This window comes from Misgurnus anguillicaudatus, chromosome 21 (assembly GCF_027580225.2).
Source record: "Misgurnus anguillicaudatus chromosome 21, ASM2758022v2, whole genome shotgun sequence".
NCBI classification, from domain to species: Eukaryota; Metazoa; Chordata; class Actinopteri; order Cypriniformes; family Cobitidae; genus Misgurnus; species Misgurnus anguillicaudatus.
The window spans coordinates 26,164,871-26,181,205 of NC_073357.2; the positions used below are offsets into that span (position 1 = coordinate 26,164,871).

Here is a 16,335-nt window from a genome sequence, read left to right on the forward strand (position 1 = left end):
CGGACGCAGAAAAAGGTATACCCCGGCCTTTAGGTGTCTTGCTCAAGGACACCTCAACACTTGGTTATGTGGAGACGGGGACTGAACCACCAACCTTCCGGTTTGTAGACAACCTACATGAACCACTGAACCACTGCCGCCCCTAAGAAAAATGTCATCCATCTTCGTTTCTGACTCAAACTGTTCCCGCTCAGTGCGTAATTCTACATTAATATGTTCAGTTTAATTCAGTACATTATTTTATTTTAAATTAAATTGAACTCACATTACTTTTTTAAAAAGTAACTCAAATATTAATGTGTACATTTATAAAGTAATGCGTTACTTTACGTGTTACTTCAGAAAAGTAATATTATAACGCAATGCACGTTACTTGTAATGCGTTATCCCCAACACCGGACGTCACATTAACAAGAGAATCAAAACAACATGTCTAATGAGACTGCTTTAGTTTAATGGTGAATAACTCTTTCCCCGCCATTGACAAATTATCTTGTCAATTAAGAGAAAACATTTCCATGCCAATGACGCTTTCCTGATGAGTTTTATGGTAATCTGTAATCTGCTATTATCCACTAGATAAAAAAACTGTAGCAAAATCTAATTTAACAACATTTTAAACTCTTTGATCACCATTCTGAATCTGATCTCGAAACAAAATTCCTTTACAAAAATGCCATTATTTCAGCTTTTTGCTCAAAATTTTGTATTTTTGAAGAAACCTACCTATATTTAAGAGGTTATAAAAAGAGAACAAATAAAGATAGGATGAAAGTTTTTTCAAGTTTTGTTTGAAAGCTTTTCTGTCATTTTATATATTTGTATGTTTATGTATTTATAGAAGAAAATATTACTGGAAGGCATTTTGTGAAAATCACAAAAAAATGCTGGCGGGCAACTTTAAAAAAAAAAAGGCTGCCGGGGAAAATTAAAAAAAGAAGGGAATTACAGGGAGGGTTTTGTTCAAACATTGGCAACACACAATTATGTCCACACACCTTGTAAAAGTTGATTTTGCATAATATGTGCCCTTTAAAAGAGTAAAATGCATATACAGGCAACACAAAATTAAGACCCACGGCTCCTGGTGATATATAACTTGCAGCATTATAACCTAATCCATAGCCATAGGCTAACAGTCCTAAGCACATTGATAATGTGGAGCGCAAGCTTCTTGTGTTATTTAGTTGTGGTTAGCAAACTAGCTTCTACTACATTAACTGGACCAGAATGTGAAGTGATAATGATAATGGAAGGATAATGATAATATTGAAGCATGAGCCTCTTTTCGCTTATCGACTTGCTCTTCAGACTCTCGTGATCTCACAGGTCATAAGACTTCAATATATCAGCCCCTATAGACTTGTATGAAACACCAAGGACTGTTCTTCACTGTTCTACTGAAAACAAAAGTCACATCACAATCAGATCTACAGTATAAAACTACAGGAGTAGTGCATAAACTACAGAAAAAAAAACATTAGTTAGATGTCCATATGTGTCCATGAATAAGAGCTGTAACCTTGCCAGATTCTGCCCCTTCTCTTCAGACCAGCAGCTCAGGCCAGACTCACTCAGACCAGACTAAGTCCCACTCCAAGCAGGCCCTTCCCAGAAGCCCCCTTCTGTCCTCCGTAAGACATCCGTATTTCTGTCCGTCCTTCAGTCCTCTCCCTCACTATCCTTACACCTGTGTGTTCGTGCACTTTTTTTCTCCCTGCAGTTTCATGCATTTACTAAAAAATCTTTGTAGAAAACCTTTCTTCACAGCTCTTCTCAATGAAAGATGTGGACACTGTTGTGTGTGCGTGCATGTGCGTGTGTTTTGATTTGACACCCTTTGACGAATGTGTTGCTTGGTTAAACCCTGGATTTTTTTACGACACTGCCCCTGCTCTCTCTCTCTTTCTCTCTTTTTGACATACTCTCTCTTTTAGGAGCAGCAGAAGCAGGTTGAGGATCCCAGTCGTGAAGTTAAAAAGGTCCGAAAAGCTCGCAATCGCAGACAGGAATGGAACGTAATGGCGTATGATAAGGAGTTCCGCCCTGATGCTCGATTTACCCCCTCTCCGTACCATGGCATGTCGTCTGAGGGCTCCTTGTCACCTGACAACAGGTTGGGGATCCCTTACACTGCCTTATCACCATGGCAATAAATTAATATAAAAGTGGGCAAGTCATGCTGGCTCCAGAATAGCTCGTTGCTGCCATCTGTTGGCACAAACAGCTGCCAACAGCTGTTTGGGATTATACAGACATAAGCATCAATTCACCCACCAATCAAAAGCTTTCCTTCATTTTATTATGATAGGTATATTCATATATTCATATTGTTATAGCTGATTTAAAGCTAAGAATATTAAGACATAGCAACATAAGCTGTTGGGTTGGGTAATAAATCAAATATTTAAATAATTATGCTAAAGATATAAAATTTGCAGAATATTGAATACATAACATTTTTATTTCAATGTTTTTGCTTTATACATTTTGAATGTTTAAAAATGTCAAATAATTTTAATTGGGGCAAAAGAAAATCACCTTTTAAATTATTGTATTGGAAAAGGGAAAAATATTGAGATAATAAGTATTGCAAAAAAATCCAGCAAGATATTGATATATCAAATTTGAGGTATATCGTCCAGCCCTACAATAGACTATATATATATATATATATATATATATATATATATATATATATATATTACATGGATGATTTAATTAATTAATTTTGTGTAAACCCAGCTCATTCCTTGCAAACGGTATTACAGAAAATGTTAGTGGTTTTGAAACCTTGACTCTTTAAAACCTCGGTATACCTTGAAACCGGTAACTGGCCCATGCCTAACTGTTACTATGTTCATGTTAATACTATACTTTTCATTTTCATTTTAACTCTTTCCCTGCCAGTATTTTTTATTATTCCTTCCAGAAAATGTTCTTCTTTAAATATATAAACATATATATCATATCAAATGAAAGAACAGACCTTCTGCTTTTAAACAAACAAAAAAAACTTTCATCTTCATTTGTTCTCTTTTTATCACATATCAAATATGGGTAGGTTTCTTCAAAAATAGCACATTTTGAGCAAAAAGCTGAGATAATTGCACTTTGGTAAAGGACTTTTGTTAAAGATCAGAACGATGATGAAAACATACACAGAGTTTTGTAACACTTTACTTGAAGGCGTGTTTATAAGACTGACATGACACCTTCATAATCATGACATGAAACGTGTCATGAACATGAAGATTTTATGCACGTTTATGACAACTGTCGTTAAGTGTCATTCGTTCAATTATGTCATTTTTAATGCAAATATGACATTGTTTGAGATGTCTTTGTTATGACAACTTGACATAAACCAATACATCATAACTTGTTATGACAACTTGACATTACCAAGACAACATAACCGACCACTTTTAACCAGTGATACAAATTTAATTTGTCATTAAAATGCCATTTAGTGTTAATACTCTGTCAAATAATTTTATAACAGTGTCATGAATATTTTTTAGTTCATATTGGGGTGTTTTGTTTCCTCCATGTGTTTAAAAAATAAAATAAATTATCCAATAATAATTAAAATTTATAAAAATTATATTTTATTGCATTTGGATATCGAATAACCTCAAATTAAATGAAAACAGTACAATAATGGGTTAAGCCATGCAGCGTTGGGTCCATAGCTGGAAAAACTTAAATTCAGATTAAATGTCAGAAAATTTCAGAACCCTCTGTGTGTGGAAGAACAAGTTCTGTTAGTTGTCTGTTTTTATGTACAGTGCACATTCTGCACAAACTTAATTGACATTTTAATGTAATGTTAACCCATAGGTCGTTTCTTAAGTTCGATAATTATTCTGCTACGTCACGTTTATGACAGATTTATGGCAAGTTATGATGTATTGGTTTTATGTCAAGTTGTCATAACAAAGACATCTCAAACAATGTCATCTTTGCATTAAAAGTGACATAATTGAACAAATGACACTTAATGACTGTTGTCATAAACGTGCATAAAATCTCCTTCATGTCATGACACGTGCCTTGTCATAATTATGAAGGTGTCATGTCAGTCTCATGAACACCCCTTTATAGGGCTGTGACGGATCACAAAACTCACGGTTCGGATCACATTACGTTTTTTGAGGCACGGATCAATCATTTTTCAAATCAGCAAAAAAAAAATGGGTGGGAAAAATCTAATAACAAATAAAGAAATGACAAACATTTATAAAAAAGAACAAAGTTGCACATTAAGTAAGGTCTAAAATTAGCATTAGGTACAGAAATCGAATTAAATAAATAATAACGCTGTCTTTATTGTATGAATTAAATATAATAATTCTTTTTTAGAGCCACAGAAGTGATTTTCTCTTTGTCTTGGGTTGTTTGATTAACATTAATGACACAGACTTAAAGGTATAGCGGAAGATTTTCCCGAATTATTTAAAAGAACCGCCCCTCCACATTTTTTTTAAAAAATGCACACGCGCCACACTCTCCCTCCTCCCGAGAGGGAACGCCTGTTAAACGCGTGCACGAGACAGAGTGAGAGCATGCAGGAGCTCAGTTCTTCTCTTCGCTCTGTTTACAAGTTTCTGTCTGCATGTTTACCGTGTCTGTGCGGTTCGTGACTTGTGCCAGGGCTAGCATCGCTAATCATAGCTTACATCAACTTTTACTAGCAGTGATTTTAAATGGATTTCTCCAAATAGCATGACAAAATGTACCTTTCTAGTAGAAACTTTGCGTGGGAAGCCCAACATGTCCTATTAGCTCACGCCAGCGTGTGAAATAGTCTCCCATAAACACTCTTTCTTCATAGTCCTTTCTCTTCTTGTCATGCAATTCGTAGACACTTTTTCTCTTGCGACCCTCAGACATTTTGAAAAAAACACAGTAAGAACGCGAGCTTCAATGAATGGTTGAAACCGTAGCACAACACACATATAAACGTGAAAGTGCACATGTGCAGAAAGCGAACCTAGGGACGAGCACATACGACGGTTATACGTCAACATATCATCAGAATGATTGACAGCTGGGATGCCCAATAATATAGATGATCCACCCGGAAAACGAAAATCTTCCGCCATACCTTTAAGTAGGTTAATTGAGGTTACTGTCTCTTTAAGAACAAATAAGCACAGACTGGTTTGTGACCCTACAATTCACTTAAGACATAAACAAATGTTCTTATTAGAAAAAGAATACTGTGGAGATCATTTTGTGTAATGTGCCCTGACAAGAACAGAAAGATTTTATGTTGGCTTACTATTTTAAAGATGTCTCTCCGTATATGCACTACTGAGGGCACTGAAACATGTGCACACACACAGGCCAAACGGCGTTTCAGGAAGAAGATGCAGCATAAACAGTCGCTTTGCATAAAAATTTACTTAGTTTTTTATTGCTCTGTTAAGCAAATGTATGTTAATGGACTACAGTATGAGACACAGTGGCGCAACTCTCTCTATAGTTTACACACGAGGAGTTCTGATCTTTAAAGGGAATTATGTCTGACTGGAGCTGGACCAGACTAATTTACATTGTTTTAGATCACTTGAATGTTAACATTTTCAAGCCTAGAAACGCGTTCAAATGATAAACGTTCCCTATTTAAATTTGCATATTAATCCGCAAATCGCATGCGAGACGTACCGCGGGTCGTGATCTGTACGGATCACGGATCAACTGCGATCCGTCATAGCACTAACCCTTTAAGTAAAGTGTTACCCAGAGTTTTTTCTGTTTTTGGATCAGTGGATGCTTCAGTGTTTTAAAAGTGGGATAAGAGCTTGATGGATAACAGCAAAAATATGGATTGCTGTGAAAACTCATCATTGGCAGGGAACATTTACTCTTAGGGGGCTTGCACACCAAAACACACATGTTTTCAATTGTTTCCAATAGAAGCTTAGTGTTTTTCAAATAAGCTAGCAGCTAGCGGTTTTCTTCCGCGCTGAAAACCGGCGCTCGGCCTTTTTTTCGTGCTGAGCGCCGAGAGTTGAAAAATATTCAACTTTGGACAGAAAGCTCCGCTCATCAATTTCAGTTCTCACGCGGCTGTCCAATCACAGTGGAGAAGGGGCGGGACAAGTATCACAGCAACCAACCGTCTCACAGCTGACGTATCAGAGCTACCAAAGTGCTTAGCTGAAGAAAGCTGGCACTCAACTGAAAAACAGCTGGCATTCGGCATTGTCCAGGCGTTTTCAGACGCGTTTAAAAGTTTTGGTGTGCACAACCCCTTAATTGACGAGTTAACTCGTCAATGGCAGGGAAAGAGTTAACATTCATTTCATTACAAAGCCTTCTGCCTAGACTTTCATTTTAATCGCGTTGTTATGAATATATAATTTTTGTTGTTTTTACAAATTGGGGAACCAAATTTATACTTGTGTCAAAATTATGTTTTGTGGTAATTTAGAGCATGCCACATGTGTTATTGACGGTGCTTTTGTTGTGTTTAACCCAGTACACTTATTTTTGGAAGTCCAAGAACAAAAACTTTCCCTCATCATTTATGTTTTCTTTTTTTCGCTCTCGCTCTCTCTCTGTTGCCTGGACAGGTCAGTTGCCTCAGACATGGGTGAGCACTCTTATCCAGGCAGCCCCAGTCACACCGGTCAGCAGATGGCCGTTAGTACTGCCTACTCCACTGCTGATGGAAAAGAGCACCTCATGGCCCCCTCACATGTCCAGACTCAGTCCTTGGACCGCAGTTACCGCCCCGCTCCCTCCTCCGTTCCTGCTGGAAGACAGACCATTGGCAGGGTTCAGACCTCCCACGGCCAACCAATTACAGATCCTGCCCTCAATGGACCACGCCAATTGCAGGCTAAGGATTACAGGTCTGTGTTTTTCACGTTTTTATAATGGAGATTTTCTGGTGTAACTCTGTGAAATGTAAAGTGTTGGAAGCAGATGTTCCCAGTTTTCTTGTGTAACATTTTATCCCCACCCCAAGATTTTCAAAATCACTGATCATCGGCAAATCTTCTGCTCGCAATTTAATTGGCCTTTTACATTCCTAATTAATTGCGGAGAATTTTTAAGTGTTGACCATCGAAAAACATTTTGGTCCGTGTGATTTGCTTACTGTAACTTAGCTAGATTTTAATTGAAATATGCCATGCAAGAACATTTCTCAAAAGCCCACATTTTGAAAGAAAGTCTGTCACAGGCTGTCTGTGTTGATAGCTGACTACAGTCCAGGGCTTTTTGTGAAACTTAAAACATAAAAGGGGGCCAAGCTTTCCCTCTTGCTTTGTGTGCAAGGCTTAAAACTCAACAGTAAGCTTGTAAGTAAAGTTATGTGTCTGATGTTCTTCTCTCTATATTTATTTCAGTGGTCAGCAGTCTCGGGAGTATTTCGTACCTCCTGCTCCTCCTCCCCCTCCTCCTCTAATTCCCTCTGCCCAGACTGCTTTCGACAGCCCCACTGGCCCCACCTCTGCCCCTGCCAGTGCCATGGCATCTCTCTCCCAGTCTTACAACCCTTCTCCTCCTACCCCTGCCCTCCCTGCCTCCTACACCCCTTCCCCAACCCATCCTCCACCCACAGTCCCTCCTCCACCCCCACCCGGGCCACCCACGCACCCCCATACGCACCCACACGCCATGCCTACGGCCCCGGTGGAAGCACCGGTGGTGCCCAGGAAGGGCCAGGTACCCCTGATCCCAATGAGCGATGCACGCAGCGACTTGCTGGCTGCCATCAGACGAGGTCAGAGGTCACATTTATTCTGTTATGATATTTTTTACACTATATTGCGGGTTAAATATTTATTTTTCTGCATTCTATGTTTTTGGTAATACTTTATATAAAAATGTATCATATTTTTCTGTCTCATAGGGATCCAGCTGCGTAAGGTGCAGGAACAGAGGGAGCAAGAGGCCAAGAAGGAACCGGTCGGAAATGACGTGGCCACTATATTGTCACGTCGTATCGCCGTGGAGTACAGCGAATCGGACGAAGACTCTGAGCTGGATGAAAACGAGTGGTCAGACTGAGGCACGAAAGATACAATTTTAAAAGATTTAAAAACACACAGGTTATAGGGTAGGCTTACTTTAACAGAATTAACATAACTAATGTAGCATGCCAATGTATGACACACTAACAGGACATAGCTCCTGCATTATAAAAAAGGGCTGCGTAACTACAAAATCTTAAAGAGACAGGACCGGAAACTTCTTAGTTTTTGTACGTCTTTAATTTGAAGCCTTGTCAGTGGAGTTTAATAACAGTTTTGACCCCATGGAAAAAATGCTTGCAGTTGGCTCATCCACACAGCAGGCTGGAGTCCACTGCACTGAGACTATTCATCATTTACTCTGAGTGTAGTGGTCCCACCATCTGTTTTCTCTTCTGCACTTTCTCTTGCTCGCATGACCTCATAATTAATAGAACAGCCAGCTGGACAACCACAAAATGCTAAATTTAGCCCTTCTATCCAAAGACAAGTCCGGAGGAAATTGCAAATAAAGTGAAATTTCAAGCAAATACTTAAAATGTTTATGGTTCAACCCCAAACTTAAAGGCTATATTTTGACCGTTTGGAATGCTTGTTGACCAAGTTTGAAGCATTTAAAATTCGCAAAGCAATATTTATGAGCGATTTGCTTAGATACTGTCAAGCACAAACACACACTAGGTGGGTGATTCTCGCGAAATTAGACTTATGAGGTGTCATGAAACATTTTGATAAAAAAGTAAATGCAAAGTAAGAGCATCAAAATAAGAAGCATACAGTTACATATATCTCTTCATGTACTTTTTTGCACATGATTTCAAATGATATCATACAAACCAATTTTGTTGTTTTTTCCACATTTAAAGGGTAAATTTCATTTCCGCAACGTCTCCATGACTGGATTGGGTTCTTTGACATGGAAATATTTATAATGAAAAATCTAAAAAAAAATTAAAAAATTATGTTATACTATAAACATTTATAGTAAAGAAACATGTGGTATTTGGTGATCATTGGTAAATGTAGAGACAATAATAAGGAATATAAATGTGTCCAAGAAAAATGTTCTCATCCTCCGCAACAATTTTCAATCATTGTTTAAGCCCTCAAGGAACTAACATTTAAAAAAAAAATTGTTGGAAGGGACATAATTGACTGTGACACTCAAGATGGCTACCAGGTAAGCAGTTCTTATTTTTTTCTCTCCAGATAAGAGTTTTTGTTTTGTCATAGTACCCAGACAACTTTTTAGGTCTCATTTCCGAAACATGAGTTTGTAAATGCATATATTTAATGTAATATCATGTTGCGGTAATGATCATTTTTGATAATGATTATCTAAAAAATTTTAATAATTCTATAGGAAATATTTTTAAATCCTCAAAAATAATGGTTATAGTAAGTCCAGACCTAAATCTTATATGTGCAAAAAAATTGGCTTCAAGGGCTTTTTAAAAAAAATCTGATGCTGGACACCTTTTAAGTCTGCATTTCGTGAGAATCACCCAGGTGTTATTATTTATATTAGTTTTAAAAAGTTATTTATGTTTAATTCACAAGCGTCCCAGAAAACGGAAGATGGGAGAGGTTTCACTGTATGGACAATCTGAATTATATAAAGGCATCTAAAGCATCCAATGTAATATATATATATTCGATTTTAGTGTTGTTAATGTTGGAAATAAAATATATTTTCTGTGTCTAAGGGATGACAAGAGGCTTGAGTTGACTATGATAATATTTACCAGATTTTATTTAAAGAAATGTAACAAGTTTGGATGGATTGAAATAAGTGTATTGAAATGAATTTTATTTGTTTCAAATCGAGATTTTGAAGGACTTTAATATGATTATATGGTGCATTCCTAATCCACCAATATGTTAGTCACAAACTGTGATTGCTGCGTCTTGTGAGCAGTTACTGGTAGTGGAACTACACATGACTTTAAATAGGTATATATAGGTACTATTAAATATTTTGTTTTGAGGTTCACGTAGTGCTGTGTTAGTTGAATTGTGTCTTTAACTGTATCAAGATTTCTCTCTTCATAATGTTTTTTTTTCTCCACCTGATCTTTTCAAGTATGGATATTAAACAGAAACTACCAATATGTTCTGTTACTTCCATAATTGATCAGTTGCTGGTTTTGTTGGATTTTAGTTTGGTTGTGTTTTAATTGAATCACCTTGCCCTTTGCCTGGGCATTTAAAATGTTAAATATGCTATTTAATCGATCTAATATTTGTACAGAACGAAGGCACTTCAGTATTTCTGCTTTTTTATTTAAGCGTTCGCTTTAATGTGCCACTTACACTGGGAGGCTTTGAGTTTAAACTCTCGCGAACGTATCAGCTATCGTGAGCCGTGTGTTTAGCCCGTGTTTTGTATGTAAAAAATGAAGTCGTTTGTGTTGTAAACATTGTGATGTATAGAACTTGAAGACGGCAGAATTGCAAGAGAATCAATGTATCAAAAACATACACTGTAGGCAAATGCTGTATGCATGCACTGACTGCCATTAAAGTGCTTCTTAACACTTGCTTCTTCGTGGTTTGTGGCAACATGTAATACTCCCATTTCATCTTTTTAGTTTTTAATAGTTTAATTTGTAGGCTGAGTTGGTTATGTGTTATATGATTGATTGCATGATTTAAAAGGATAATAATAAAAAGGATTATTAGGAACACCTTTTCAATTTCTCATTAATGCAATTATCTAATCAAACAATCACATGGCAGTTGCTTCAATGCATTTAGGGGTGTGGTCCTGGTCAAGACAATCTCCTGAACTCCAAACTGAATGTCAGAATCGGAAAGAAAGGTGATTTCAGCAATTCTGAGCATGGCATGGTTGTTGGTGCCAGAGGGGCCGGTCTGAGTATTTCACAATCTGCTCAGTTACTGGGATTTTCACGCACAACCATTTCTAGGGTTTACAAAGAATGGTGTGAAAAGGGAAAAACATCCAGTATGCGGCAGTCCTGTAGTCGAAAATGCCTTGTTGATGCTAGAGGTCGGAAGAGACTGATTCAAGCTGATAAAAGAGCAACTTTTACTAAAATAACTCGTTACAACCAAGGTATGCAGCAAAGCATTTGTGAAGCCACAACACGCACATCCTTGAGGCGGATGGGCTACAACAGCAGAAGACCCCACCGGGTACCACTTATCTCCACTACAAATAGGAAAAAGAGGCTACAATTTGCACGAGCTCACCAAAATTGGACAGTTGAAGACTGTAAAAATGTTGCCTAGTCTGAGTCAGAATTTGGCGTAAACAGAATGAGAACATGGATCCATCATTCCTTGTTACCACTGTGCAGGCTGCTGGTGGTGTTATGGTGTGGGGAATGTTTTCTTGACACACTTTAGGCCCCTTAGTGCCAATTGGGCATCGTTTAAATGCCACAGCCTACCTGAGCATTGTTTCTGACCATGTCCATCCCTTTATGACCACCATGTACACATTCTCTGATGGCTACTTCCAGGATAATGCACCATGTCACAAAGCTCGAATCATTTCAAAATGGTTTCTTGAACATGACAATGAGTTCATTGTACTAAAATGGCCCAGATCTCAACCCAATAGAGCATCTTTGGGATGTGGTGGAATATATATCATTTTTTTATTAATCCATAATAAATTGCAACCTGTGCAATGGTAATGTCCCCTAGCAATGTCTAGATTTTTCTTTTATCCTCATCAACTAACCAACTAACTCACAGAAATTAAATCAAAGTGTAAGCCTAATTATTGTTTTAATGAGAGCAATCAACAATCAAATAATGATGTATAATCATATCATTATCGACTGTGTATTATATAATCATCAACTCCCTTCACGCTTACTGTCTGTTCATTCTTTTCTTGTAACACTTTATATCTATTGAACTATAGATTGTATCTTATCACTTTACAGATGCAATATCATATTACCTGAGAGATAGTGGTTTAACCAATCCCTCATGGAAAGCTTTCTATTCCTGACCTTACCGCTCACCTTTTCCAATATCATCATTTCGCTATTTATGTAGGATACAGACAGGAAATAATCACAAGTTGTGTCACACACACAAACAGCTTTTTTCTAGCTTATGTCTGTTTTTGAACATTTGTGTGCATATCTAATTGATAGAGACATTAAGTAGCGACAGGAGACTGGAGCTAAACAGTAACAGATGAGCTTGTAGTCATACACCAGATGCTCTTGAGTGATGCTTTTACTGTATTTGGTGGCCTTCAATATAGAAATTATTAAAATCGAACTAAATGTAAAGGTATCTAAATTAATAACAGTATCTGTATGTCGGAACGGTCATATTGTACAATATATGTGTTTTGTGTGATTCAGTGCTGTTGAGGCGGTCATACTGTCACCTTTCACTACTTTCTCTCTCATGCGGGGGCGCGCGCGCCCGGTGACTCATCGCGCGCTTTTCAGTATAGTGCGTGAGTGAATGAGTGGGCAAGCTCGTGTGGGTAAACCTTCACTGTCATTCCTCTCTCTTTATGTTCATCTGTTGTGATTCATCGAAACTACCAGTAGGATGCGCAATTCCACACGCATTAGTTCACCATTCATAGGGTGAGTTCATAATATTTTGAGTGTTTCTGAAAACTGTTATCGTCCGTTCTATAAAACTGATGCAACTCGTCCCACTAAAATTTTGAATACTGAAACAGTGATGTCACAACCGATGCTTTACCACACGTTTCAGTCGTGACTGTTTCGCCTCACACCCAAAAAGTTTGCTTAATTGCAAAATAAATGTCTTCATACAGAAGAGTTACATACAGATTGTCATAATTTTAAACACGGAGGCAGCATTCATGCACGTCCGAATCCAATGTTTGGTTTACTTCCTGTCTCCTGAGGACATCATTGAACACAAATGTCTTTTTGTGTCACTCAGCACAAATAGTTTTTCGTGTCTTTAACTTTCTTTTTTCGTGTCATTTTATGTATTGGTTTCTCTTTTTTTCTATTTTTTACCTTTGTCGCTTGGAGTTGGGGTTAGAACAACTTTCTGTTACATTTCAGACATCCAAACCCCAACTCTAACCCCAAGCGACACTAGTTTAAATATAAGAAGAAGAAAAAAATGTAGAAACCAATACATAAAACTACATCCTGACCCAAACCCTAAATCTGAGTCTGACTCCAGCACCACTGACCCCTCAAGTCTGGGCCTTAGCCTGAGACCAGACAATGGTCATTGTGATGTCATAATGTACTGTAAATGGAACATTGTAGTGTCATCATTGTAGTGTTACATCTTTATTCAGAATCATCTGTATTAATGTCTTTATTCTGCAATCTTAAGGCTAAACAGACAAATATAACATAATATCTTCCAACTAAAATTATGAAATTATCCTACTGAATATAATCTATCAAATTAATTCTTACATTGGCCAAAAATGTAAATTGTCATAACATGCACAGCCTCATTTACTGTAGTTCCACATGCAAGTGGGACATAGGTTTGAAACAACAGGGGCCTCATTTATAAAGCGTGTGTATGCACAAAACGGGGCTGAAAATGGGAGTACGCAGCTTCCCACGCAAAGGTTGTGATTTATAAAAAGCAAACTTGACAGGAGAATGTGCGCACCTGTAAGCAAACTTTAAACCGTACGCACATTCTGGACACAAGGGGATTTGGTGACACAGATGGTGAGGTTGTGAAGTGACATTGAAAAAAGTAAATTTCAGACGAACGATTGTAAGTGTTGATGCCACACACATTTTATTTCACTCCATATCATATGTTAGATCCACGTTATGATGATTATATACAGCAGTGTTATATGCGCTTGAACTAGTGATATTTGTTTCATATAGGCCTACATTAAATTCTTAAATCAAAATTAAGTTTTAATATTTTAATCAGCGCTGTCTCACCCTCACATTAGCCATGTTTCCATCACCATGATTTTTTGCGCATTCTGAAGTATCGGATTCCGTTTTCTATTACTTCTTTTTACCTTATATCTTAGCCTATGTGTTCTTCCTGTTTGTATTAAAATTATGATGTTTAGGCTACTTAATAAATATAGCACACACACACACACGCGATGTAAAGTGTTATTAATATATAAATATATATTAATAATATATCAAATTAATTTGTATGTAAACATAATAGTTTTATAGTTTTAGAGCAAACACGTAGGCTATAAATATAAGGAAGAAATAATAGAAAACAGGAAAATTATAAAATATTTAATAAATTATATTATATAGAATACAAATTAGTATTGCTTTTATATGTACTTTAGCGATTCATACTGTAAAAATAATTGATTTACCAATAAAGAATATAGGGAATGTTAATGTACGTCACCGCAGTGTTGCATTATGGGACGTGGGCGCCATGTTTAAAGGCACCGCCGACCGCTATGCCATTTAATTGTGGGCATGTTAAGTTAAAACTAGGTAAAATTCAAGAAGAACTGAAGAAATCGAGAAGTTGAAAGAAAAAGAGAAGGGACCCTATCGGGAGAAACTAAATGCTACTGCCAAAAAACTTTATTTGGACAAATAAACAACATAGATCCATATGATTTAGCAGCCCAAGACTGGATTACGGATCCAGACGCACTAACGTTACCTCCGCTTACATATCTGGTCAATTACCTTGTTTTTGCAGGACTTTATTTATACTTTGCAGGAGTTTAAGAGCTATAAATCCCTTCAAGCTTATAGTAAGATGACACTTCTTCTTTTGGAGTCTTATGACGGTTGGCAAACCAGCTATTTACTGACAATGTGTTAATACCTACCGAACATTAAATCCGGCGTCTTTTCGTCAGCTCCTGCACCGGCTTCCTTTGTTTTTTTCCACGAATAAAAGCTGGAAAAACGTATTCCGTTGTTCAGTTTCCTCCCTGAACGATCGCGTGACCTGCTTGATCGAGCAGTACTGACCAAACATATCGAAGTTTATTAAAATCTCGACAGAAAATACAAAAACAACCTCCAACACATGAACTCAAATACAGCGGGATAGGACGCGTGCCTGCAAATATGGCGGATTACCCATAATGCAACACCGCGTGACGTCAACTCCACATTCCCTATACATTACAACGGCTACATGCACACATATCAGTAGCCAAGCCATTTAAACTTTTCATTTATCTTAAAAAAATTTACGTAATGTGGTGAAAACGCTATAAGAAACATTACACTAAAGAGAAACATAGCTAGACAGACTTCGACAGAACACCGGATCCATAAAAATCACAGTTTAAAACCCGTCACTTTCTGCCACCAGTTGGGCTCCGCCCACAAAAAAAGTCATCTCTGTTTGCAAACACGCAATGGGGCTCGACGTCGCAATGCCTTCTTCTGCATTCCTTCTTAAGTTTGGCAATTACAAGCTGCACGGCAAATTCTTTAATAACTAAGTTGCCCCATTGTGACTACATGCAGTTCTGTCTCCACACCACGCGTACACTGTTTTGTTTACTGTTGGTTACTAGGTTACCGTCATTCGCTCAAACAACTTGATGGAAACGCAACTCATTTGCATTTTTGTTTTTCTTTTTTGCGAATTTTGAAAAGATTCGCTTCACGTTTGAATGGAAACCCAGCTGGTGAGGTCGTGAATTTAAGTGAGATTGAAAAAAGTAAATGTCATACGAACGATTGTAAGTAGGCTATGCCACACACACATTTATTTAATGCAGTGTTATTTGTGTTTGTACTGAGTGATAATTGTTCGATTAAAAATCCGCTAATTCGCAAAAAAAAATGTTTTTACGCTCGCTTGAAGTGGTTTTTGATTTGTTCGAAAAAGAGTAAATGCGAGTAATGGGAGATGAAAACGCATTTGTCGAATTAATTCTGATGTAGCGACCATTAAACCCACGTGACTGACAGTTACTGTTTACGCTGTTGTTGTCTTTACCATACATGAGGCTCGACGCAATCTCCTTGCTGCTCGTGCCTTCATCAAAAATGCTGCATTTCTTCTTCTGTGCACAACTTGCCCCATCGTGACTACATGCAGTTCTGTCTCCATTTACCAGGCGTACATTGTTTTGTTTACTGTTGGTTACTAGGTTACCAATACCACCGTCAGTCATTCGAACAACTTGATGGAAACGCACTTAATGGACTCGCACTGCGGCGCTTGACATATTTCCGTTAAATCTCAGGTTGCTGGACTACTTCCACCAGTCATAGAGCGCTATGATATTCAGGAACATTGGTAGCCAAAACAGCCAAAATAACACAGCTAATTTTATTGATGCTTGTTTACTTTACATAACTTATACTCTACACGTAATAGGGCGATTCCACAGTTTAGGGCTCACTACAGAGACATTAACCTG

The 16,335-nt window shown here is 37.6% G+C and overlaps 1 protein-coding gene across 4 annotated transcripts in view; it reads left to right on the plus strand.

The window, feature by feature from the left end:
- LOC129440061 (actin-binding protein WASF3) overlaps positions 1 to 10,531 on the plus strand; it is a 54,691-nt gene extending 44,160 nt beyond the window's left edge. For 3 of the 4 annotated variants that reach the window (XM_055199135.2, XM_055199126.2, XM_055199118.2), the window contains exons 6-10: positions 1,551 to 1,634; positions 1,938 to 2,116; positions 6,585 to 6,866; positions 7,365 to 7,741; positions 7,871 to 10,531. In XM_055199135.2, coding sequence (XP_055055110.2) covers positions 1,551 to 1,634; positions 1,938 to 2,116; positions 6,585 to 6,866; positions 7,365 to 7,741; positions 7,871 to 8,028 — 1,080 coding nt within the window. In that variant the 3' untranslated portion in view covers positions 8,029 to 10,531. The remainder of the gene's footprint in view (positions 1 to 1,550; positions 1,635 to 1,937; positions 2,117 to 6,584; positions 6,867 to 7,364; positions 7,742 to 7,870) is intronic. The other variant, XM_055199146.2, reaches the window with a different exon arrangement.
- Positions 10,532 to 16,335: the final 5,804 nt, after the last annotated feature.